Here is a 25,560-nt window from a genome sequence, read left to right as displayed (position 1 = left end):
TGAGAACAACAACAACTGAGAACAACTAACAACAACTGAGCAAAACAACTGAGAACAACTAACAACAACAACCGAGAACAACTGAGAACAACTAACAACAACAACTGAGAACAACTGAGAACAACTAACAACAACTGAGAACAACTAACAACAACTGAGAACAACTAACAACAACTGAGAACAACTAACAACAGAGAACAACTAACAACAACTGAGAACAACTAACAACAACTGAGAACAACTAACAAACTGAGAACAACAACAGGAGAACAACTGAGAACAACAACAACTGGAGAACAACTAACAACAACTGAGAACAACTGAGAACACAACTGAGAACAACTAACAACAGCTGAGAGAAACAACTAACAACAACTGAGAACAACTAACAACAACGGAGAACAACTAACAACAACTGAGAACAACTAACAACAACTGAGAACAACTGAGAACAACTAACAACAACTGAGAACAACTAACAACAACTGGAGAACAACTAACAACAACTGAGAACAACTAAACAACGAACAACTGAGAACAACTAACAACAACAACTGAGAACAACTAACAACAACAACCGAGAACAACTAACAACAACCGAGAACAACCAACAACAACTGGAGAACAAAACTGAGAACAACTAACAACAACTGAGAACAACTAACAACAACTGAGAACTAACAACAACTGGAGAACAACAACAAGAGAAAAACTAACAACAACTGAGAACAATTAACAACAACTAACAACAACTGAGAACAACTGAGAACAACAACAACAACTGAGAACAACTAACAACAACTGAGAACAACTAGCAACAACTGAGAACAACAAACAACCTGAGAACAACTGAGAACAACTAACAACTGAGAACAACTAACAACAACCGAGAACAACTAACAACAACTGAGAACAACTAACAACAACTGAGAAACTAACAACAATAACAACGAGAACAACTAACAACTGAGAACAACTAACAACAACTGAGAACAACTAACAAACAACTGAGAACAAGAACAACTGAGAACAACAACTGAGAACAACTGGGAGAACAACTAACAACAACTGGACAACACAACAACTGAGAACAACTAACAACAACTGAGAACAACTAACAGCAACTGAGAACAACTAACAACAACTGAGAACCAAACTAACTACCAACAACTGAGAACAACTAACAACAACTGAGAACAACAACAACTGAGAACAACTAACAAACAACTGAGAACAACTAACAACAACTGAGAACAATAACAACAACTGAGAACAACTATCAACAACTGAGAACAACTAACAACAACTGAGAACAACTAAGAACAACTAACAACAACTGAGAACAACTAACAACAACTGAGAACAACAACTGAATCAACTGAGAACAACTAACAACAACTGAGAACAACTAACAACAACTGAGAACAACTAACAACAACGAGAACAAATTAACAACAACTGAGAACAACTAACAACAACTGAGAACAACTGAGAAACAACTAAAACAACTGAGAACAACTAACAACAACTGAGAACAACTAACAACAACTGAGAACAACTAACAACAACTGAGAACAACTAACAACAACGGAGAACAACTAACAACAACTGAGAACAACTGAGAACAACTAACAACAACTGAGAACAACTAACAACAACTGAGAACAACTGAGAACAACTAACATCAACTGAGAACAACTGAGAACAACTAACAACAACAACTAACAACAACAACTGAGAACAACTAACAACAACAACTGAGAACAACTAACAACAACTGAGAACAACTAACAACAACTGAGAACAACTAACAACAACTGAGAACAACTGAGAACAACTAACAACAACTGAGAACAACTAACAACAACTGAGAACAACAACTAACAACAACTGAGAACAACTAACAACAACTGAGAACAACTAACAACAACTGAGAACAATAACTAACAACAACTGAGAACAACTGAAAAACAACAAACTGAGAACAACTAACAACAACTGAGAACAACTAACAACAACTGAGAACAACTAACAACAATGAGAACAACTGAGAAACAACTAACAACAACTGAGAACAAACAACTAACAACAACTGAGAGAACAACTATCAACAACTGGAGAACAACTAACAACAACTGAGAACAACTGGAGAACAACTAACAACAACTGAGAACAACTAACAACAACTGAGAACAACTAACATCAACTGAGAACAACTAACAACAACTGAGAACAACTAACAACAACAACTGAGAACAACTAACAACAACTGAGAACAACTAACAACAACTGAGAACAACTAACAACAACTGAGAACAACTAACAACGAGAACAACTGAGAACAACTAACAAACAACTGAGAACAACTGAGAACAACAACAACTGAGAACAACTAACAACAACTGAGAACAACTAAGAACAACAACAACTGAGAACAACTAAGAACAACTAACAACAACAACTAACAACAACTGAGAACAACTAACAACAACTGAGAACAACTGAGAACAACTAACAACAACTGAGAACAACTAACAACAACTGAGAACAACTGAGAACAACTAACAACAACTGAGAACAACTAACAACAACTGAGAACAACTAACAACAACTGAGAACAACTAACAACAACTGAGAACAACTAACAACAACTGAGAACAACTAACAACAACTGAGAACAACTAACAACAACTGAGAATAACTAACAACAACTGAGAACAACTAACAATAACTAACAACAACTGAGAACAACTAACAACAACTGAGAACAACTAACAACAACTGAGAACAACTAACAACAACTGAGAACAACTAACAACAACTAACAACAACTGAGAACAACTAACAACAACTGAGAACAACTAACAACAACTGAGAACAACTAACAACAACTGAGAACAACTAACAACAACTGAGAACAACTAACAACAACAACTGAGAACAACTAACAACAACTGAGAACAACTAACAACAACTGAGAACAACTAACAACAACTGAGAACAACTAACAACAACTGAGAACAACTAACAACAACTGAGAATAACAACAACAACAACTGAGAACAACTAACAAACTGACAAACAAACTAACAACAACAACAACGAGAACTAACAACAACTGAGAACAACTAACAACAACAACAACTGAGAACAACTAACAACAACTGAGAACAACTAACAACAACTGAGAACAACTAACAACAACAACTGAGAACAACTAACAACAACTGAGAACAACTAACAACAACTGAGAACAACTAACAACAACTGAGAACAACTAACAACAACTGAGAACAACTAACAACAACTGAGAATAACTAACAACAACTGAGAACAACTAACAACAACTGAGAACAACTAACAACAACTGAGAACAACTAAACAACTGAGAACAACTGAGAACAACTAACAACAACTGAGAACAACTAACAACAACTGAGAACAACTAACAACAACTGAGAACAACTAACAACAACTGAGAACAACTAACAACAACTGAGAACAACTAACAACAACTGAGAACAACTAACAACAACTGAGAACTAACAACAACTGAGAACAACTAACAACAACTGAGAACAACTAACAACAACTGAGAACAACTAACAACAACTGAGAACAACTAACAACAACTGAGAACAACTAACAACAACTGAGAACAACAACTGAGAACAACTGAGAACAACTAACTACAACTAACAACAACTGAGAACAACTAACAACAACTGAGAACAACTAACAACAACTGAGAACAACTAACAACAACTGAGAACAACTAACAACAACTGAGAACAACTAACAACAACTGAGAACAACTAACAACAACTGAGAACAACTAACAACAACTGAGAATAACTAACAACAACTGAGAACAACTAACAACAACTGAGAACAACTAACAACAACTAACAACAACTGAGAACAACTAACAACAACTGAGAACAACTAACAACAACTGAGAACAACTAACAACAACTGAGAACAACTAACAACAACTGAGAACAACTAACAACAACTGAGAACAACTAACAACAACTGAGAACAACTAACAAACTGAGAACAACAACAACTGAGAACAACTAACAACAACTGAGAATAACTAACAAACAACTGAGAACAACTAACAACTGAGAACAACTGAGAACAACAACAAGCTGAGAACAACTAACAACAACTGAGAACTAACAACAACTGAGAACAACTAACAACAACTGAGAACAACTAACAACAACAACTGAGAACAACTAACAACAACTGAGAACAACTAACAACAACTGAGAACAACTAACAACAACTGAGAACAACTAACAACAACTGAGAACAACTAACAACAACTGAGAACAACTAACAACAACTGAGAACAACTCGAGAACAACTAACAACAACTGAGAACAAACAACAACTGAGAACAACTAACAACAACTGAGAACAACTAACAAACAACTGAGAACAACTGAACAACAACTGAGAACTAACAACAACTGAGAACAACTAACAACAACTGAGAACAACTAACAACAACTGAGAATAACTAACAACAACTGAGAACAACTAACAACAACTGAGAACAACTAACAACAACTGAGAACAACTAACAACAACTGAGAACAACTAACAACAACTGAGAACAACTAACAACAACTGAGAACAACTAACAACAACTGAGAACAACTGAGAACAACAACTGAGAACAACTAACAACAACTGAGAACAACTAACAACAACTGAGAACAACTAACAACAACTGAGAACAACTAACAACAACTGAGAACAACTAACAACAACTGAGAACAACTAACAACAACTGAGAACAAACAACTAACAACAACAACTGAGAACAAACAACTGAGAACAACTAACAACAACTGAGAACAACTAACAACAACTGAGAACAACAACAACTGAGAACAACTAACAACAACTGAGAACAACTAACAACAACTGAGAACAACTAACAACAACTGAGAACAACAACTAACTGAGAACAACAACTGAGAACAACTAACATCAACTGAGAACAACTAACAACAACTGAGAACAACTAACAACAACTGAGAACAACTAACAACAACTGAGAACAACTAACAACAACTGAGAACAACTAACAACAACTGAGAACAACTAACAACAACTGAGAACAACTAACAACAACTGAGAACAACTAACAACAACTGAGAACAACTAACAACAACTGAGAACTAACAACAACTGAGAACAACTAACAACAACTGAGAACAACTGAGAACAACTAACAACAACTGAGAACAACTGAGAACAACTAACAACAACTGAGAACAACTAACAACAACTGAGAACAACTAACAACAACTGAGAACAACTAACAACAACTGAGAATAACTAACAACAACTGAGAACAACTAACAACAACTGAGAACAACTAACAACAACTAACAACAACTGAGAACAACTAACAACAACTGAGAATAACTAACAACAACTGAAAACAACTACCAACAACTGAGAACAACTAACAACAACTGAGAACAACTAACAACAACTGAGAACAACTAAGAACAACTAACAACAACTGAGAACAACTAACAACAACTGAGAACAACTAACTAAGAACAACTGAGAACAACTAACAACAACAACAACAACTGAGAACAACTAACAACAACTGAGAACAACAACAACTGAGAACAACTAACAACAACTGAGAACAACTAACAACAACTGAGAACAACTAACAACAACTGAGAACAACTAACAACAACTGAGAACAATAACAACAAACAACAACTAACAACAACTGAGAACAACTAACAACAACTGAGAACAACTAACAACAACTGAGAACAACTAACAACAACTGAGAACAACTAACAACAACTGAGAACAACTAACAACAACTGAGAACAACTAACAACTGAGAACAACTAACAACAACTGAGAACAACTAACAACAACTGAGAACAACTAACAACAACTGAGAACAACTAACAACAACTGAGAACAACTAACAACAACTGAGAACAACTAACAACAACTGAGAACAACTAACAACAACTGAGAACAACTAACAACAACTGAGAATAACTAACAACAACTGAGAACAACTAACAACAACTGAGAACAACTAACAACAACTGAGAACAACTAACAACAACTGAGAACAACTAACAACAACTGAGAACAACTAACAACAACTGAGAACAACTAACAACAACTGAGAACAACTAACACTGAGAACAACTGAGAACAACTAACAACAACAACAACTGAACAACTAACAACAACAACTGAGAACAACTAACAACAACTGAGAACAACTGAGGAACAACTAACAACAACTGAACAACTGAGAACTAACAACAACTGAGAACAACTAACAACAACTGAGAACAACTAACAACAACTGAGAACAACTAACAACAACTGAGAACAACTAACAACAACTGAGAACAACTAACAACAACTGAGAACAACTAACAACAACTGAGAACAACTAACAACAACTGAGAACAACTAACAACTGAGAACAATAACAACAACTGAGAACAACTAACAACAACTGAGAACAACTAACAACAACTGAGAATAACTAACAACACTGAGAACAACTGAGAACAACTAACAACAACTGAGAACAACTAACAACAACTGAGAACAACTAACAACAACTGAGAACAACTAACAACAACTGAGAACAACTAACAACAACTGAACAACTAACAACAACTGAGAACAACTAACAACAACTGAGAACAACTAACAACAACTGAGAACAACTAACTGAGAACAACTGAGAACAACTAACAACAAACAACTGAGAACAACTAACAACAACTGAGAACAACTAACAACAACTGAGAACAACTAACAACAACTGAGAACAACTAACAACTGAACTGAGAACAACTGAGAACAACTAACAACAACTGAGAACAACTAACAACAACTGAGAACAACTAACAACAACTGAGAACAACTAACAACAACTGAGAACAACTAACAACAACTGAGAACAACTAACAACAACTGAGAACAACTAACAACAACTGAGAACAACTAACAACAACTAACAACTAACAACAACTGAGAATAACTAACAACAACTGAGAACAACTAAACAACAACTGAGAACAACTAACAACAACTGAGAGAACAACTAACAACAACTGAGAACAACTAACAACAACTGAGAACAACTAACAACAACTGAGAACAACTAACAACAACTAACAACTGAAATAACTGAGAACAACTAACAACAACTGAGAACAACTAACAACAACTGAGAACAACTAACAACAACTGAGAACAACTAACAACAACTGAGAACAACTAACAACAACTGAGACAACAACTAACAACAACTGAGAACAACTAACAACAACTGAGAACAACTGAAACAACAACTGAGAACAACTAACAACTGAGAACAACTAACAACAACTGAGAACAACTGAGAACAACTAACAACAACTGAGAACAACTAACAACAACTGAGAACAACAACTGAGAACAATAACAACAACAACTGAGAACAACTGAGAACAACTAACAACAACTGAGAACAACAACTAACAACAACTGAGAACAACTAACAACAACTGAGAACAACTAACAACAACTGAGAATGAGAACAACTAACAACAACTGAGAACAACTAACAACAACTGAGAACAACTAACAACAACTGAGAAACAACAACTAACAACAACTGAGAACAACTAACAACAACTGAGAACAACTAACAACAACTGAGAACAACTAACAACAACTGAGAACAACTAACAACAACTAACAACAACTGAGAACAACTAACAACAACTGAGAACAACTAACAACAACTGAGAACAACTAACAACAACTGAGAACAACAACTAACAACAACTGAGAACAAACTAACAACAACAACTAACAACAACTGAGAACAACTAACAACAACTGAGAACAACTAACAACAACTGAGAACAACTAACAACAACAACTAACAACAACTGAGAACAACTAACAACAAATAACAAACAACTAACAGAATAACAAAACTGAGAACAACTAACAACAACTGAGAACAACTAAACAACTAACAAGAACTGAGAATAACTAACAACAACTGAGAACAACTAACAACAACTGAGAACAACTAACAACAACTGAGAACAACTGAGAACAACAACAACTGAGAACAACATATAACAACAACTGAGAACAACTAACTAACAACTGAGAACAACTAACAACAACAACTAACAAGAACTGAGAACAACTGAGAACAACATATAACAACAACTGAGAACAACTAACAACAACTGAAAATAACTGAGAACAACTGAGAACAACTAACAACAACAATGGAGAACAACAACAACAACTGAACTAACAACAACTGAGAACAATAACAACAACTGAGAACAACTAACAAAACACAACTGAGAACAACTAACTAACAGCAACAATGACTGAGAATAACTAACTGTTGTTTTAACAACAATGAACAACTAAACAAACAATGTTGAACAACTAACACAACTGAGTTTAATTCCAATTAGCCTGTTAATGACTTAATGTCATGCAACTGAACTGGTGAGCTAACAACAACGAACAACTGAGAACAATCTACTGAACAACCAAATTATTTCCAATCCTGCTGGATATTAAACTGTGTAGTTTTGATGGGAACAGGACATTTTAGTGGTGTGACAACTTTCAGGCCGATAACAATGGAACATTTCCAGGTGGAAACAAAGATCTGATTTGAAATATAGAACTCACAAAGGACTACAATACCATTGAATCCATTGGAATTCGTTGAATCGATTGGAATCCATTGAATCAATTGGAATCCACTGACAACAACTAACAACAACTGAGAACAACATTGAGAATCCATTGAACAACTGGAATAACAACACTGAGAACAACTAACAACAATTCTCCATCACAACCTGCTGAATGTGTTGGCCTTTCAGTGCCCTGTACTGACACTCCAGTCCATCAGCCGGTCTGCTACAGTGACTCACTCTGTACACAAACAAACAGTGAAACAGTCAACAACTGAGAACAACTAACAACAACTGAGAACAACTAACATCAACTGGAACAACGAACAACAACTGAGCTCTAACAACCTGATAACCAGTCCTCTCTAGTAAGAGAGAGTCACACTGCTAATCTGTGCTGCAGACAGAGTGATACACAGTGCCATACGCCTGGCCATGTCCATGACTGGGACTTCAGGGAACACCAACCCATGCCAAGCCAAGCCCAACCCAGTATGCCATGCTTCGTAACCCTGGTGCCCCTCAGCCTGCCCTATGCCAACATAGATTACCACCCTTTCCTCCTCCTCTTCCTTTCTCTGTCTCAACCCTGCCTCCCTCCCTCTTCCCCCTCCCCCTCCCTCCCTCTATCCCTCCCTTACTCCATCTGATTGGCATTATTTCCTGAATGCTCCTGTTATCAGTTACATAATTAAACAGGTCTCAGAGCAGTGTTCACAACATGACTGATGGCTGTTAAATGAAAATGGTGTCTCAGACTGTGAGACAAGGGGACACAGTTAAACAAAGAGAGGAGAGAGAAAGAGACAAAGAGAGAGACAAGGAGAGGGAGAGCGAGTGAGCGAGAAAGCGAGGGAGAGCGAGTGAGCGAGAAAGCGAGGGAGAGCGAGAGAGCGAGAGAGAGAGAGAGAGAGAGAAAAGAAGAGAGAGAGAGAGAGAGAGAGAGAGCAGGCCCAGTACTGTCTAACATGTTGTCTTGTCTGAAGGTCTGTATTTCCACCTCATTTACAAGCCTGCCCTAAGGAGACCGGCAGTCCGTCTGTAGCAATGCAGCTAATAAGGTATGTGTTATCACTGCCATGATTTTAATAGGCTTCAATGTATTCAGGGGGAACGCTCAAGTGACATTATACGTCTTGAACAATGGCCCGATCTATAGCTTTTAGTAGGGGAGAGATGTGCTGTAAAGCCCCCTTCTAGTAGGGGAGAGGTGTGCTGTAAAGCCCCCTTCTAGTAGGGGAGAGGTGTGCTGTAAAGCCCCCTTCTAGTAGGGGAGAGGTGTGCTCTAAAGCTCCCCTCTAGTAGGGAGAGATGTGCTAACAAAGCTCCCTTCTAGTAGGGGAGAGATGTGCTGTAAAGCCCCCTTCTAGTAGGAGAAGATGTGTGGAAACAAGCCCCCTTATAAAGGGAGAGACCCTGAAAGCCCCTTCTAGTAGGGAGAGATGTGAACAACAAAGCCCCTTCTAGTAAAGAGATGTGCTGTAAAGCCCCTTCTAGTAGGGGAGAGATGTGCTGTAAAGCCCCTTCTAGTAGGGAGAGATGTGCTGCAAAGCCCCTTCTAGTAGGGGAAGATGTGCTGTAAAGCTCCCTTCTAGTAGGGGAGAGATGTGCTGTAAAGCCCCCTTCTAGTAGGGAGAGATGTGCTGTAAAGCCCCTTCTAGTAGGGGAGAGATGTGCTCACAAAGCTCCCTTCTAGTAGGGAGAGATGTGCTGTAAAGCCCCTTCTAGTAGGGGAGAGATGTGCTGTAAAGCCCCCTTCTAGTAGGGGAGGATGTGCTGTAAAGCCCCTTCTAGTAGGGAGAGATGTGCTGTAAAGCCCCTTCTAGTAGGGAGAGATGTGCTGTAAAGCCCCCTTCTAGTAGGGGAGAGGTGTGCTGTAAAGCCCCCTTCTAGTAGGGAGAGATGTGCTGTAAAGCCCCTTCTAGTAGGGGAGAGATGTGCTGTAAAGCCCCTTCTAGTAGGGGAGATGTGCTGTAAAGCCCTTCTAGTAGGGGAGAGATGTGCTGTAAAGCCCCCTTCTAGTAGGGGAGAGTGTGCTGAAAGCCCCTTCTAGTAGGGGAGAGGTGTGCTGTAAAGCCCCTTCTAGTAGGGGAGAGGATGTGCTGTAAAGCCCCTTCTAGTAGGGGAGAGATGTGCTGTAAAGCCCCCTTCTAGTAGGGGAGAGATGTGCTGTAAAGCTCCCTTCTAGTAGGGGAGAGATGTGCTGTAAAGCCCCCTTCTAGTAGGGGAGAGATGTGCTGTAAAGCCCCCTTCTAGTAGGGGAGAGATGTGCTGTAAAGCCCCTTCTAGTAGGGGAGAGATGTGCTGTAAAGCTCCCTTCTAGTAGGGGAGAGATGTGCTGTAAAGCCCCCTTCTAGTAGGGAGAGATGTGCTGTAAAGCCCCTTCTAGTAGGGAGAGATGTGCTGTAAAGCTCCCTTCTAGTAGGGGAGAGATGTGCTGTAAAGCCCCCTTCTAGTAGGGGAGAGATGTGCTGTAAAGCCCCCTTCTAGTAGGGGAGAGATGTGCTGTAAAGCCCCCTTCTAGTAGGGGAGAGGTGTGCTGTAAAGCCCCCTTCTAGTAGGGGAGAGATGTGCTGTAAAGCCCCTTCTAGTAGGGAGAGATGTGCTGTAAAGCCCTTCTAGTAGGGGAGAGATGTGCTGTAAAGCTCCCTTCTAGTAGGGAGAGATGTGCTGTAAAGCTCCCTTCTAGTAGGGAGAGATGTGCTGTAAAGCCCCTTCTAGGGGAGAGATGTGCTGTAAAGCCCCCTTCTAGTAGGGGAGAGATGTGCTGTAAAGCTCCCTTCTAGTAGGGGAGAGATGTGCTGTAAAGCTCCCTTCTAGTAGGGGAGAGATGTGCTGTAAAGCTCCCTTCTAGTAGGGGAGAGATGTGCTGTAAAGCTCCCTTCTAGTAGGGGAGAGATGTGCTGTAAAGCTCCCTTCTAGTAGGGGAGAGATGTGCTGTAAAGCCCCCTTCTAGTAGGGGAGAGATGTGCTGTAAAGCCCCCTTCTAGTAGGGGAGAGATGTGCTGTAAAGCTCCCTTCTAGTAGGGGAGAGATGTGCTGTAAAGCCCCCTTCTAGTAGGGGAGAGATGTGCTGTAAAGCCCCTTCTAGTAGGGGAGAGATGTGCTGTAAAGCCCCCTTCTAGTAGGGGAGAGATGTGTTGTAAAGCCCCCTTCTAGTAGGGGAGAGATGTGCTGTAAAGCCCCTTCTAGTAGGGGAGAGATGTGCTGTAAAGCCCCCTTCTAGTAGGGGAGAGATGTGCTGTAAAGCCCCCTTCTAGTAGGGGAGAGATGTGCTGTAAAGCCCCCTTCTAGTAGGGGAGAGATGTGCTGTAAAGCCCCCTTCTAGTAGGGGAGAGATGTGTTGTAAAGCCCCTTCTAGTAGGGGAGAGATGTGCTGTAAAGCCCCCTTCTAGTAGGGAGAGATGTGCTGTAAAGCCCCCTTCTAGTAGGGAGAGATGTGCTGTAAAGCCCCTTCTAGTAGGGGGAGAGATGTGCTGTAAAGCCCTTCTAGTAGGGGAGAGGTGTGCTCTAAAGCCCCTTCTAGTAGGGGAGATGTGCTGTAAAGCCCCTTCTAGTAGGGAGAGAGATGTGCTGTAAAGCCCCTTCTAGTAGGGGAGAGATGTGCTGTAAAGCTCCCTTCTAGTAGGGGAGAGTGTGTTCTAAAGCTCCCTTCTAGTAGGGGAGAGATGTGCTCAAAGCTCCCTTCTAGTAGGGGAGAGATGTGCTCCCTTCTAGTAGGGGAGAAGCTCCCTTCTAGTAGGGGAGAGGTGTGTTGTAAAGCTCCCTTCTAGTAGGGGAGAGATGTGTTGTAAAGCTCCCTTCTAGTAGGGGAGAGGTGTGCTCTAAAGCTCCCTTCTAGTAGGGGAGAGATGTGTTGTAAAGCTCCCTTCTAGTAAGGGGGAGAGGTGTGTTGTAAAGCTCCCTTCTAGTAGGGGAGAGATGTGTTGTAAAGCTCCCTTCTAGTAGGGGAGAGATGTGCTCTAAAGCTCCCTTCTAGTAGGGGAGAGATGTGTTGTAAAGCCCCCTTCTAGTAAGGGGGAGAGGTGTGTTGTAAAGCTCCCTTCTAGTAGGGGAGAGATGTGCTGTAAAGCTCCCTTCTAGTAGGGGAGAGATGTGCTGTAAAGCCCCCTTCTAGTAGGGGAGAGATGTGCTGTAAAGCCCCTTCTAGTAGGGAGAGATGTGCTGTAAAGCCCCCTTCTAGTAGGGGAGAGTGTGCTGTAAAGCCCCTTCTAGTAGGGGAGAGATGTGCTGTAAAGCTCCCTTCTAGTAGGGGAGAGATGTGCTGTAAAGCTCCTTCTAGTAGGGAGAGATGTGCTGTAAAGCTCCCTTCTAGTAGGGGAGAGATGTGCTGTAAAGCCCCCTTCTAGTAGGGGAGAGATGTGCTGTAAAGCCCCCTTCTAGTAGGGGAGAGATGTGCTGTAAAGCTCCCTTCTAGTAGGGGAGAGATGTGCTGTAAAGCTCCCTTCTAGTAGGGGAGAGATGTGCTGTAAAGCCCCCTTCTAGTAGGGGAGAGATGTGCTGTAAAGCTCCCTTTCTGTTTCCTTCATCAAGCTCCCTTTCATTTATTTTATTTATTTGTGAAAAAAATAAAAACCATGAAATCAAATCCATAACATGAACTTTCAAAATGTACCTTACCCTCCCTGAGTTCAATCAAAACATGTTTTAGGCTGCTACTCCATCCACTGATATATTCAGCCACAGCACCAGCAGCATAGTAAGGCCAGCCTTCCCTCTCCCTCCCTCCATCCTTCCCTTCATCCCTCCCTCCATCCCTCTCTTTCTCTACCTGCTGTTCCCAGTGGATCCCTAGCAGGGCTAAAACTTAGCGGCAGATGTTGGGTTGCTAACTTGGCTCTGAAGTGGCTCCCTGTCTCCCCGGTCTCCACGACAACACAGTCAAACCACATCAGATCTCTGCTCCCCTGCCCTGGGGCGAGAGCCGCACCACAGCTGTGGCCAACCCCCGCTCTACCTTTGGTGTTGCACGCCCTCGGGCGTTAAATGTGAGACCAAAAAACTAGCTGTTCGTTTTCCCCTCTCTCTCTCGCTCCATTCCCCTCCACCCGCTCTTTCTTTCTTCCTCTCCCCAGCCGTGGTCCTGGGGCTCTCTCCCTCTGCACTATTTCTCTTTCCCACTCTCTCTTTCTCTTCGCTCTCTCTCTTTACTCTGCAGCAGCCTGGTTTGCGGGGCTCAGAGAAGGAGGGAGGGATAGACGGATGGAGGGAGAGAGAGGAGCGAGGGAAAGACCCTGAGGTCCCCATGCTGAACAGATGTTTGTGACAACCTGCTTCCTTACACCTGTATGAGTTTTTGTAACACTGCACTGCCGATCAGCCCGCTGAAACATTCATGACCCCGGGGGCTTGCTTTCGGTCATCAAAGACCACCGCCCCCTCCTGTCCTCCCTCTCCCCTAACTCTCTCCCCTGCCTGCCCTCTTCTCTACACTCCTCTTCACTGTGCTCTGTGGTGGCCCACCCTGCCTCCCTCCCCCGGCTGCCTCCCACCAGTCTGCCTGGGACTCTCCCCTACCTCTCCTCCCTCCCCTACCTGCCTGCCACCAGTTGGCCTGGGACTCTCCCCTACCTCTCCTCCCTCCCCTTCCTCCTGCCTCTCCTCCCTCCCCTTCCTCCCACCTCTCCTCCCTCCCCTACCTGCCTGCCACCAGTTGGCCTGGGACTCTCCCCTGCCTCTCCTCCCTCCCCTACCTGCCTGCCACCAGTTGGCCTGGGACTATCCCCTTCCTCCGGCCTCCCTCCCCTCCTTCCCTCCCTGCCTGGTACTCCTCAGATTGTTATCCCTTATGGTAGCACCTTGCCACAGACTTGATCAAGGACTTGAAATACAGCACCATGGTTAAGCATCCGAAAGGACACCGGGGAGGGACAGGTAGCGGATACAGTTCTCTCATATCTGTCCATCTGTATGTCTGGTAACTCATGGCAACTCATCACCAGGATGTGGTTTGGTTAGCAATCACTTTGTTCCATTTAACTGTGAAATCAGGAAGGACAAATAACGTGTACTGGAGTTTTCTTTACACAACTGTGTGTCATTTCCTGTGTTAGAGCCACTTCATTACACAGGTTAGCTATTTCCCATGGGTGAAGAAACAACACACACACACACACACACACACACACACACACACACATAGCTGCCGGTAAACCTAAGACAAATTGTTTATTTATCTGCCTGAGTGATCTCATTCACTGATCGACATCATCACAAATGTTTACCAAACACAATAACATATCTTGCCGTGAAAACTCCCAGTATTATTTATCGATTCATTCTTTTTTTATTCAGGAAAGACCCATTGAGACCAGGGTCTCATTCCCGTGGCTGCTCTGATCAAAGCAATACAACAACCAAACACAACGTAAAACAAAACACAACGTCGATGAACATCAGCTCAGCTACTAGGTCCTCAATCAACCCTAAACTGTCCGAGTGGCACCAGAACATCTAATTGTAATGAGTTCTGCAGATTGTTCCAGCAGCGAGGCACATTAAAACGAACAGCGGATTTACCTAAATTGCTGAAGACCAGTGGAACCTCAAGAGTTCACCAAAACCCTGTGACCAGGTTTGATATGTTTTTACACATCTATAACAAAAGTTAGGTAAGTGGGAAGCTTGGTTCGTAGAGCTTTGTAAACAACAAAAGGGAATAATGAAGTGATCTAAGGGACTGATGTCCTAATGTCCTAGGATCCTAGGACCATGCCCCAGGACTACCTGACATGATGACTCCTTGCTGTCCCCAGTCCACCAGGCCGTGCTGCTGCTCCAGTTTCAACTGTTCTGCCTTATTATTATTCGACCATGCTGGTCATTTATGAACATTTGAATATAAATACATTTGATTTGATTTGATTAATGAGAACCAGCCTTTTGATACAGGAAGCAGTGATGAGTAAGAAAAAACAACACCTGTGATTATGCAAAGGGAGCTATTCTAGACAGAATCCAAAGGTTTAAGAGTAGTGGCTGCTGCATTCTGGGAAATGGTGTCACCATAGACAAGAAACGGCAGGAAAGTTGACTGTTCAATCTGCTTCCTGTTGTTGAGGGACACGCCAGACCCAGAGGCAAAAATATAAAACGTCAAGTGTTTGGGTCCCATGTTTCATGAGCTGAAATAATAAAAGCTTATTTATCTAGCATCCCTGTTATAGTGAGCATTTCTCCTTTGCCAAGATAATCCATCCACCTGACAGGTGTGGCATATCAAGAAGCTGATTAAACAACATGACCATTATACAGGTGCACCTTGTGCAGGGGGAAAATAAAAGACCGCTCTAAAATGTGCAGTTTTGTCACAAAACTCAACGCCACAGATGTCTCAAGTTTTGAGGGAGCGTACAATTGGCACACTGACTGCAGGAATGTCCACCAGAGCAGTTTCCAGATAATTGAATATTAGTTTCTCTACTATAAGGCGCCTCCAACATTGTTTTAGAGAATTTGGCAGTACGTCCAACCGGCCTCAACCACAGACCATGCGTAACAACGTCAGCCCAGGACCTCCTCAACCACAGACCATGCGTAACAACGTCAGCCCAGGACCTCCTCAACCACAGACCATGCGTAACAACGTCAGCCCAGGACCTCCTCAACCACAGACCATGCGTAACAACGTCAGCCCAGGACCTCCTCAACCACAGACCATGCGTAACAACGTCAGCCCAGGACCTCCTCAACCACAGACCATGCGTAACAACGTCAGCCCAGGACCTCCTCAACCACAGACCATGCGTAACAACGTCAGCCCAGGACCTCCTCAACCACAGACCATGCGTAACAACGTCAGCCCAGGACCTCCTCAACCACAGACCATGCGTAACAACGTCAGCCCAGGACCTCCTCAACCACAGACCATGCGTAACAACGTCAGCCCAGGACCTCCTCAACCACAGACCATGCGTAACAACGTCAGCCCAGGACCTCCTCAACCACAGACCATGCGTAATAACGTCAGCCCAGGACCTCCTCAACCACAGACCATGCGTAACAACGTCAGCCCAGGACCTCCTCAACCACAGACCATGCGTAACAACGTCAGCCCAGGACCTCCTCAACCACAGACCATGCGTAACAACGTCAGCCCAGGACCTCCTCAACCACAGACCATGCGTAACAACGTCAGCCCAGGACCTCCTCAACCACAGACCATGCGTAACGTCGTCAGCCCAGGACCTCCTCAACCACAGACCATGCGTAACAACGTCAGCCCAGGACCTCCTCAACCACAGACCATGCGTAACAACGTCAGCCCAGGACCTCCACATCAGTCTTCACCTGTGGGATCACCTGAGACCAGCCAGACTGCTGGACTGCTGATGGAACTGTGGGATCATCTGAGACCAGCCAGACTGCTGGACTGCTGATGGAACTGTGGGATCATCTGAGACCAGCCAGACTGCTGGACTGCTGATGGAACTGTGGGATCATCTGAGACCAGCCAGACTGCTGGACTGCTGACGGAACTGTGGGATCATCTGAGACCAGCCAGACTGCCGGACTGCTGACGGAACTGTGGGATCATCTGAGACCAGCCAGACTGCTGGACTGCTGATGGAACTGTGGGATCATCTGAGACCAGCCAGACTGCTGGACTGCTGATGGAACTGTGGGATCATCTGAGACCAGCCAGACTGCCGGACTGCTGACGGAACTGTGGGATCATCTGAGACCAGCCAGACTGCTGGACTGCTGACGGAACTGTGGGATCATCTGAGACCAGCCAGACTGCTGGACTGCTGATGGAACTGTGGGATCATCTGAGACCAGCCAGACTGCTGGACTGCTGATGGAACTGTGGGATTGCATAACCAAAGAATTTCTGCATAAACCGTCTCAGGGAAGCTCATCTGCGTGTTCGTCGTTCTTCACCAGGGTCTTGACCTGACTGAAGTTCAGCGTTGTAACCGACTTCAGTGCTCACCCTCGATGGCCACTGGCACGCTGGAGAAGTGTGCTCTTCACGGATGAATCCTGGTTTCAACTGTACCGGGCAGAAGGCGTTGTGTGAACAAGCAGTTTATTGATTATCAACGTTGTGAACAGAGTGCCCCATGGTGGTGGTGGGGTTATGGTATGAGCAGGCATAAGCTACAGACAATGAACACAATTGCATTTTATTAATGGCAATTTGAATGCACAGAGATACCATGACGAGATCCTGAGGCCCATTGTTGTCGTGCCATTCATCCACCACCATCACCTCACCACCATCACCTCATGTTTCCCGGAATCTGAAAATGTCCCAGTTCTTCCGTGGCCTGCAAACTCAACAGACATGTCACCCATTGAGCATGTTTGGGATGCTCTGGATTGACGCGATGAACAGCGTGTTCCAGTTCCCGCCAACATACAGCAACTTCGCACAGCCATTGAAGAGGAGTGGGACAACATTCCACATGCCACAATCAACAGTCTGATCAACTCTATGTGAAGGAGATGTGTCGCGCTGCATGAGGCAAATGGTCACACCAGATACTGACTGGTTATCTGATCCACTCCATTACGTTTTGTTTAAGGTCTCTGTGACCAACAGATGCATATCTGTGTTCCCAGTCATATGAAATCCAGAGATTAAGGCTTAATGAATGTATTTCAATTGAATGATTTCCTTCTATGAACTGTAACTCAGTAAAATGTTGAGTTTATATTGTTTATCAGTGTATGTAATAAAAGAGAGAGAGGCAGACAGACAGACAGACAGACAGACAGACAGACAGACAGACAGACAGACAGCGTGAGAAACAGAAAAATGTAAAGGAGAGAAACTCAGCACCTTCTAGTCTTTGGAGTATATTATGCTAAATTGTACTGTAATTGTTACTGTTACTGTCAAATGCAGCTACTACTGGTACTGTTACAGCCAATGTCACTGTTACTGTTACTGCTACTATTACTGTTACTGTTACTGTTACTACTGTTACTCTTACTACTGTTACTACTGTTACTGTTACTGTTACTACTGTTACTGTTACTACTGTTACTCTTACTACTGTTACTACTGTTACTGTTACTGTTACTACTGTTACTCTTACTACTGTTACTACTGTTACTGTTACTGTCAATGTCACTGTTACTGTTGCTGCTACTATTACTCTTACTACTGTTACTGTTACTACTGTTACTGTTACTGTTACTACTGTTACTGTTACTGTTACTACTGTTACTGTTACTACTACTGTTACTACTACTGTTACTGTTACTACTACTGTTACTGTTACTGTAACTGTTACTACTACTGTTACTGTTACTACTACTGTTACTACTACTGTTACTGTTACTACTACTGTTACTGTCACTGTTACTGTTACTACTACTGTTACTGTTACTACTACTGTTACTGTAACTACTGTTATTGTTACTGTTACTGTTACTACTACTATTGTTACTGTTACTGTTACTACTACTACTGTTACTGTTACTACTGTTACTGTTACTACTACTACTGTTACTGTTACTACTACTGTTACTGTTACTACTACTGTTACTACTACTACTACTACTACTACTACTGTTACTGTTACTACTACTGTTACTACTACTACTACTACTACTACTGTTACTGTTACTACTACTACTACTACTGTTACTACTACTGTTACTGTTACTACTACTGATACTGTTACTACTACTACTGTTACTGTTACTACTACTGTTACTACTACTGATACTGTTACTGTTACTACTACTACTGATACTGTTACTGTTACTGTTACTACTACTACTGTTCCTGATACTACTACTGTTACTACTACTGTTAATGTTACTGTTACTACTACTACTGTTACTGTTACTACTACTACTGTTCCTGATACTACTACTGTTACTGTTACTGTTACTACTACTACTGTTACTACTACTACTGTTCCTGATACTACTACTGTTACTACTACTGTTACTGTTACTACTACTACTGTTACTGTTACTACTACTGTTACTGTTACTGTTACTACTGTTACTACTACTGTTACTGTTACTGTTACTACTACTACTGTTACTGTTACTGTTACTACTGTTACTACTACTGTTACTGTTACTGTTACTACTACTACTGTTACTGTTACTACTACTGTTACTGTTACTGTTACTACTACTGTTACTGTTACTACGACTACTGTTACTGTTACTACTACTGTTACTGTTACTGTTACTACTGTTACTACTACTGTTACTGTTACTACTGTTACTACTACTGTTACTGTTACTGTTACTACTGTTACTACTACTGTTACTGTTACTACTACTACTACTGTTACTGTTACTGTTACTACTACTACTACTGATACTGTTACTGTTACTACTGTTACTACTACTGTTACTGTTACTACTGTTACTACTACTGTTACTGTTACTACTACTGTTACTGTTACTGTTACTACTGTTACTACTACTGTTACTGTTACTACTACTACTACTGTTACTGTTACTGTTACTACTGTTACTACTACTACTGTTACTGTTACTACTACTACTGTTACTGTTACTGTTACTACTACTGTTACTGTTACTACTACTGATACTGTTACTGTTACTACTACTACTGTTACTACTACTACTACTGTTCCTGATACTACTACTGTTACTACTACTACTGATACTGTTACTGTTACTACTACTGTTACTGTTACTACTACTGTTACTGTTACTACTACTACTGATACTGTTACTACTACTGTTACTGTTACTGTTACTACTAAAACTGATACTGTTACTACTACTGCTACTGTTACTGTTACCTACCAATTTGTAAGCCTGGATAAGAGCGTCTGCTAAATGACTTAAATGTAAATGTAAATGTACTACTGTTACTACGACTGTTACTGTTACTACTACTGTTACTGTTACTACTGTTACTGTTACTACTGTTACTGTTACTACTACTGTTACTGTTACTACTACTACTGATACTGTTACTACTACTGTTACTGTTACTGTTACTACTACTGTTACTGTTACTACTACTGTTACTACTACTGTTACTGTTACTACTACTACTGATACTGTTACTGTTACTACTACTGTTACTACTACTGATACTGTTACTGTTACTACTACTGTTACAACACTACATTGTTACTACTACTGTTACTGTTACTACTACTGTTACTACTACTGTTACTACTACTGTTACTGTTACTGTTACTACTACTGTTACTGTTACTACTGTTACTGTTACTGTTACTACTGTTACTACTACTGTTACTACTAATACTGATACTGTTACTACTACTGATACTGTTACTGTTACTACTACTGTTACTACTACTACTGATACTGTTACTGTTACTACTACTGATACTGTTACTGTTACTACTACTGTTACTGTTACTACTACTACTGATACTGTTACTACTACTGTTACTGTTACTGTTACTACTACTACTGATACTGTTACTACTACTGTTACTGTTACTACTACTGTTACTGTTACTGTTACTACTGTTACTACCAATTTGTAAGTCGCTCTGGATAAGAGCGTCTGCTAAATGACTTAAATGTAAATGTAAATGTACTACTGTTACTACGACTGTTACTGTTACTACTGTTACTGTTACTACTGTTACTGTTACTACTACTGTTACTGTTACTACTACTACTGATACTGTTACTGTTACTGTTACTACTACTGTTACTGTTACTACTACTGTTACTACTACTGTTACTGTTACTACTACTGTTACTACTACTGATACTGTTACTGTTACTACTACTGTTACTACTACTGATACTGTTACTGTTACTACTACTGTTACTGTTACTACTATTGTTACTACTACTGTTACTGTTACTACTACTGTTACTACTACTGTTACTACTACTGTTACTGTTACTACTACTGTTACTACTGTTACTGTTACTGTTACTACTGTTACTACTACTGTTACTACTACTGTTACTACTACTGTTACTACTACTACTGATACTGTTACTGTTACTGTTACTACTACTGTTACTGTTACTACTACTACTGATACTGTTACTACTACTGTTACTGTTACTGTTACTACTAAAACTGATACTGTTACTACTACTGTTACTGTTACTACTACTGTTACTGTTACTGTTACTACTGTTACTACCAATTTGTAAGTCGCTCTGGATAAGAGCGTCTGCTAAATGACTTAAATGTAAATGTAAATGTACTACTGTTACTACGACTGTTACTGTTACTACTACTGTTACTGTTACTACTGTTACTGTTACTACTACTGTTACTGTTACTACTACTACTGATACTGTTACTACTACTGTTAATGTTACTGTTACTACTACTGTTACTGTTACTACTACTGTTACTACTACTGTTACTGTTACTACTACTACTGATACTGTTACTGTTACTACTACTGTTACTACTACTGATACTGTTACTGTTACTACTACTGTTACTGTTACTACTATTGTTACTACTACTGTTACTGTTACTACTACTGTTACTACTACTGTTACTACTACTGTTACTGTTACTGTTACTACTACTGTTACTGTTACTACTGTTACTGTTACTGTTACTACTGTTACTACTACTGTTACTACTACTGTTACTACTACTACTGATACTGTTACTGTTACTACTACGGTTACTGTTACTACTACTGATACTGTTACTGTTACTACTACTGTTACTACTACTACTGATACTGTTACTGTTACTACTACTGTTACTCTTACTACTACTGATACTGTTACTGTTACTACTACTGATACTGTTACTGTTACTACTACTGTTACTGTTACTACTACTACTGATACTGTTACTACTACTGTTACTGTTACTGTTACTACTACTACTGATACTGTTACTACTACTGTTACTGTTACTACTACTGTTACTGTTACTGTTACTACTGTTACTACCAATTTGTAAGTCGCTCTGGATAAGAGCGTCTGCTAAATGACTTAAATGTAAATGTAAATGTACTACTGTTACTACGACTGTTACTGTTACTACTGTTACTGTTACTACTGTTACTGTTACTACTACTGTTACTGTTACTACTACTACTGATACTGTTACTACTACTGTTACTGTTACTGTTACTACTACTGTTACTGTTACTGTTACTACTACTGTTACTGTTACTACTACTGTTACTACTACTGTTACTGTTACTACTACTACTGATACTGTTACTGTTACTGTTACTACTACTGTTACTACTACTGATACTGTTACTGTTACTACTACTGTTACTGTTACTACTATTGTTACTACTACTGTTACTGTTACTACTACTGTTACTCCTACTGTTACTGTTACTGTTACTACTACTGTTACTGTTACTACTGTTACTGTTACTGTTACTACTGTTACTACTACTGTTACTACTACTGTTACTACTACTACTGATACTGTTACTGTTACTACTACGGTTACTGTTACTACTACTGATACTGTTACTGTTACTACTACTGTTACTACTACTGTTACTACTACTACTGATACTGTTACTGTTACTACTACTGTTACTCTTACTACTACTGATACTGTTACTGTTACTACTACTGATACTGTTACTGTTACTACTACTGTTACTGTTACTACTGTTACTGTTACTACTGCTACTGTTACTACTACTGTTACTACTACTGATACTGTTACTGTTACTACTACTGTTACTGTTGCTGTTACTGTTACTACTACTACTGTTACTGTTACTACGACTACTGTTACTGTTACTACGACTACTGTTACTGTTACTACTACTACTGTTACTACTACTACTGTTACTGTTACTACTACTGTTACTGTTACTACTACTACTGTTACTACTACTACTGATACTGTTACTGTTACTACTACTGTTACTGTTACTACTACTGTTACTGTTACTACTACTACTGATACTGTTACTACTACTGTTACTGTTACTGTTACTACTACTACTGATACTGTTACTACTACTGTTACTACGACTGTTACTGTTACTACTACTGTTACTGTTACTACTGTTACTGTTACTACTGTTACTGTTACTACTACTGTTACTGTTACTACTACTACTGATACTGTTACTACTACTGTTACTGTTACTACTACTGTTACTACTACTGTTACTGTTACTACTACTACTGATACTGTTACTGTTACTGTTACTACTACTGTTACTACTACTGATACTGTTACTGTTACTACTGTTACTGTTACTACTATTGTTACTACTACTGTTACTGTTACTACTACTGTTACTACTACTGTTACTGTTACTGTTACTACTACTGTTACTGTTACTACTGTTACTGTTACTACTGTTACTACTACTGTTACTACTAATACTGATACTGTTACTACTACTGATACTGTTACTGTTACTACTACTGTTACTACTACTACTGATACTGTTACTGTTACTACTACTGATACTGTTACTGTTACTACTACTGTTACTGTTACTACTACTACTGATACTGTTACTACTACTGTTACTGTTACTGTTACTACTACTACTGATACTGTTACTACTACTGTTACTGTTACTACTACTGTTACTGTTACTGTTACTACTGTTACTACCAATTTGTAACTAAGACTGCTAAATACTAATGTAAAAATGTAAATGTACTACTGTTACTACGACTGTTACTGTTACTACTGTTACTGTTACTACTGTTACTGTTACTACTACTGTTACTGTTACTACTACTACTGATACTGTTACTGTTACTGTTACTACTACTGTTACTGTTACTACTACTGTTACTACTACTGTTACTGTTACTTCTACTACTGATACTGTTACTGTTACTACTACTGTTACTACTACTGATACTGTTACTGTTACTACTACTGTTACTGTTACTACTATTGTTACTACTACTGTTACTGTTACTACTACTGTTACTACTACTGTTACTACTACTGTTACTGTTACTACTACTGTTACTACTGTTACTGTTACTGTTACTACTGTTACTACTACTGTTACTACTACTGTTACTACTACTGTTACTACTACTACTGATACTGTTACTGTTACTACTACTGTTACTGTTACTACTACTACTGATACTGTTACTACTACTGTTACTGTTACTGTTACTACTAAAACTGATACTGTTACTACTACTGTTACTGTTACTACTACTGTTACTGTTACTGTTACTACTGTTACTACTCGCTCTGGATAAGAGCGTCTGCTAAATGACTTAAATGTAAATGTAAAACTACTACTGTTACTACTACTGTTACTGTTACTACTACTGTTACTGTTACTACTGTTACTGTTACTACTACTGTTACTGTTACTACTACTACTGTTACTACTACTGTTACTGTTACTACTACTGTTACTGTTACTACTACTGTTACTACTACTGTTACTGTTACTACTACTACTGATACTGTTACTGTTACTGTTACTACTACTGATACTGTTACTGTTACTACTACTGTTACTGTTACTACTACTGTTACTACTACTGTTACTGTTACTGTTACTACTACTGTTACTACTACTGTTACTGTTACTGTTACTACTACTGTTACTGTTACTACTGTTACTGTTACTGTTACTACTGTTACTGTTACTGTTACTACTACTGTTACTACTACTACTGATACTGTTACTGTTACTACTACGGTTACTGTTACTACTACTGATACTGTTACTGTTACTGTTACTACTACTGTTACTACTACTACTGATACTGTTACTGTTACTACTACTGTTACTCTTACTACTACTGATACTGTTACTGTTACTACTACTGATACTGTTACTGTTACTACTACTGTTACTGTTACTACTACTACTGATACTGTTACTACTACTGTTACTGTTACTTACTACTACTACTG

The 25,560-nt window shown here is 40.3% G+C and overlaps 2 protein-coding genes across 3 annotated transcripts in view; both read right to left on the bottom strand.

Annotated features, from left to right (window-relative positions):
* LOC115124246 (anthrax toxin receptor 2-like) overlaps window positions 1–25,560 on the bottom strand; it is a 218,934-nt gene that overhangs the window by 80,027 nt on the left and 113,347 nt on the right. The window lies entirely within an intron of this gene.
* LOC135574635 (uncharacterized protein DDB_G0271670-like) overlaps window positions 16,676–25,560 on the bottom strand; it is an 11,793-nt gene continuing 2,908 nt past the window's right edge. Inside the window, exons 2-3 of the mRNA XM_065026081.1 lie at window positions 16,938–20,497; window positions 16,676–16,895 (exon numbers count right to left, since the gene is read on the bottom strand). Coding sequence (XP_064882153.1) covers window positions 18,594–20,497 — 1,904 coding nt within the window. The 3' untranslated portion in view covers window positions 16,676–16,895; window positions 16,938–18,593. The remainder of the gene's footprint in view (window positions 16,896–16,937; window positions 20,498–25,560) is intronic.

Source organism: Oncorhynchus nerka, linkage group LG13 (genome assembly GCF_034236695.1).
Source record: "Oncorhynchus nerka isolate Pitt River linkage group LG13, Oner_Uvic_2.0, whole genome shotgun sequence".
NCBI lineage: Eukaryota > Metazoa > Chordata > Actinopteri > Salmoniformes > Salmonidae > Oncorhynchus > Oncorhynchus nerka.
Note: the sequence above shows the minus strand (reverse complement) of the source record. Positions and strands in the feature narration are given on the sequence as shown.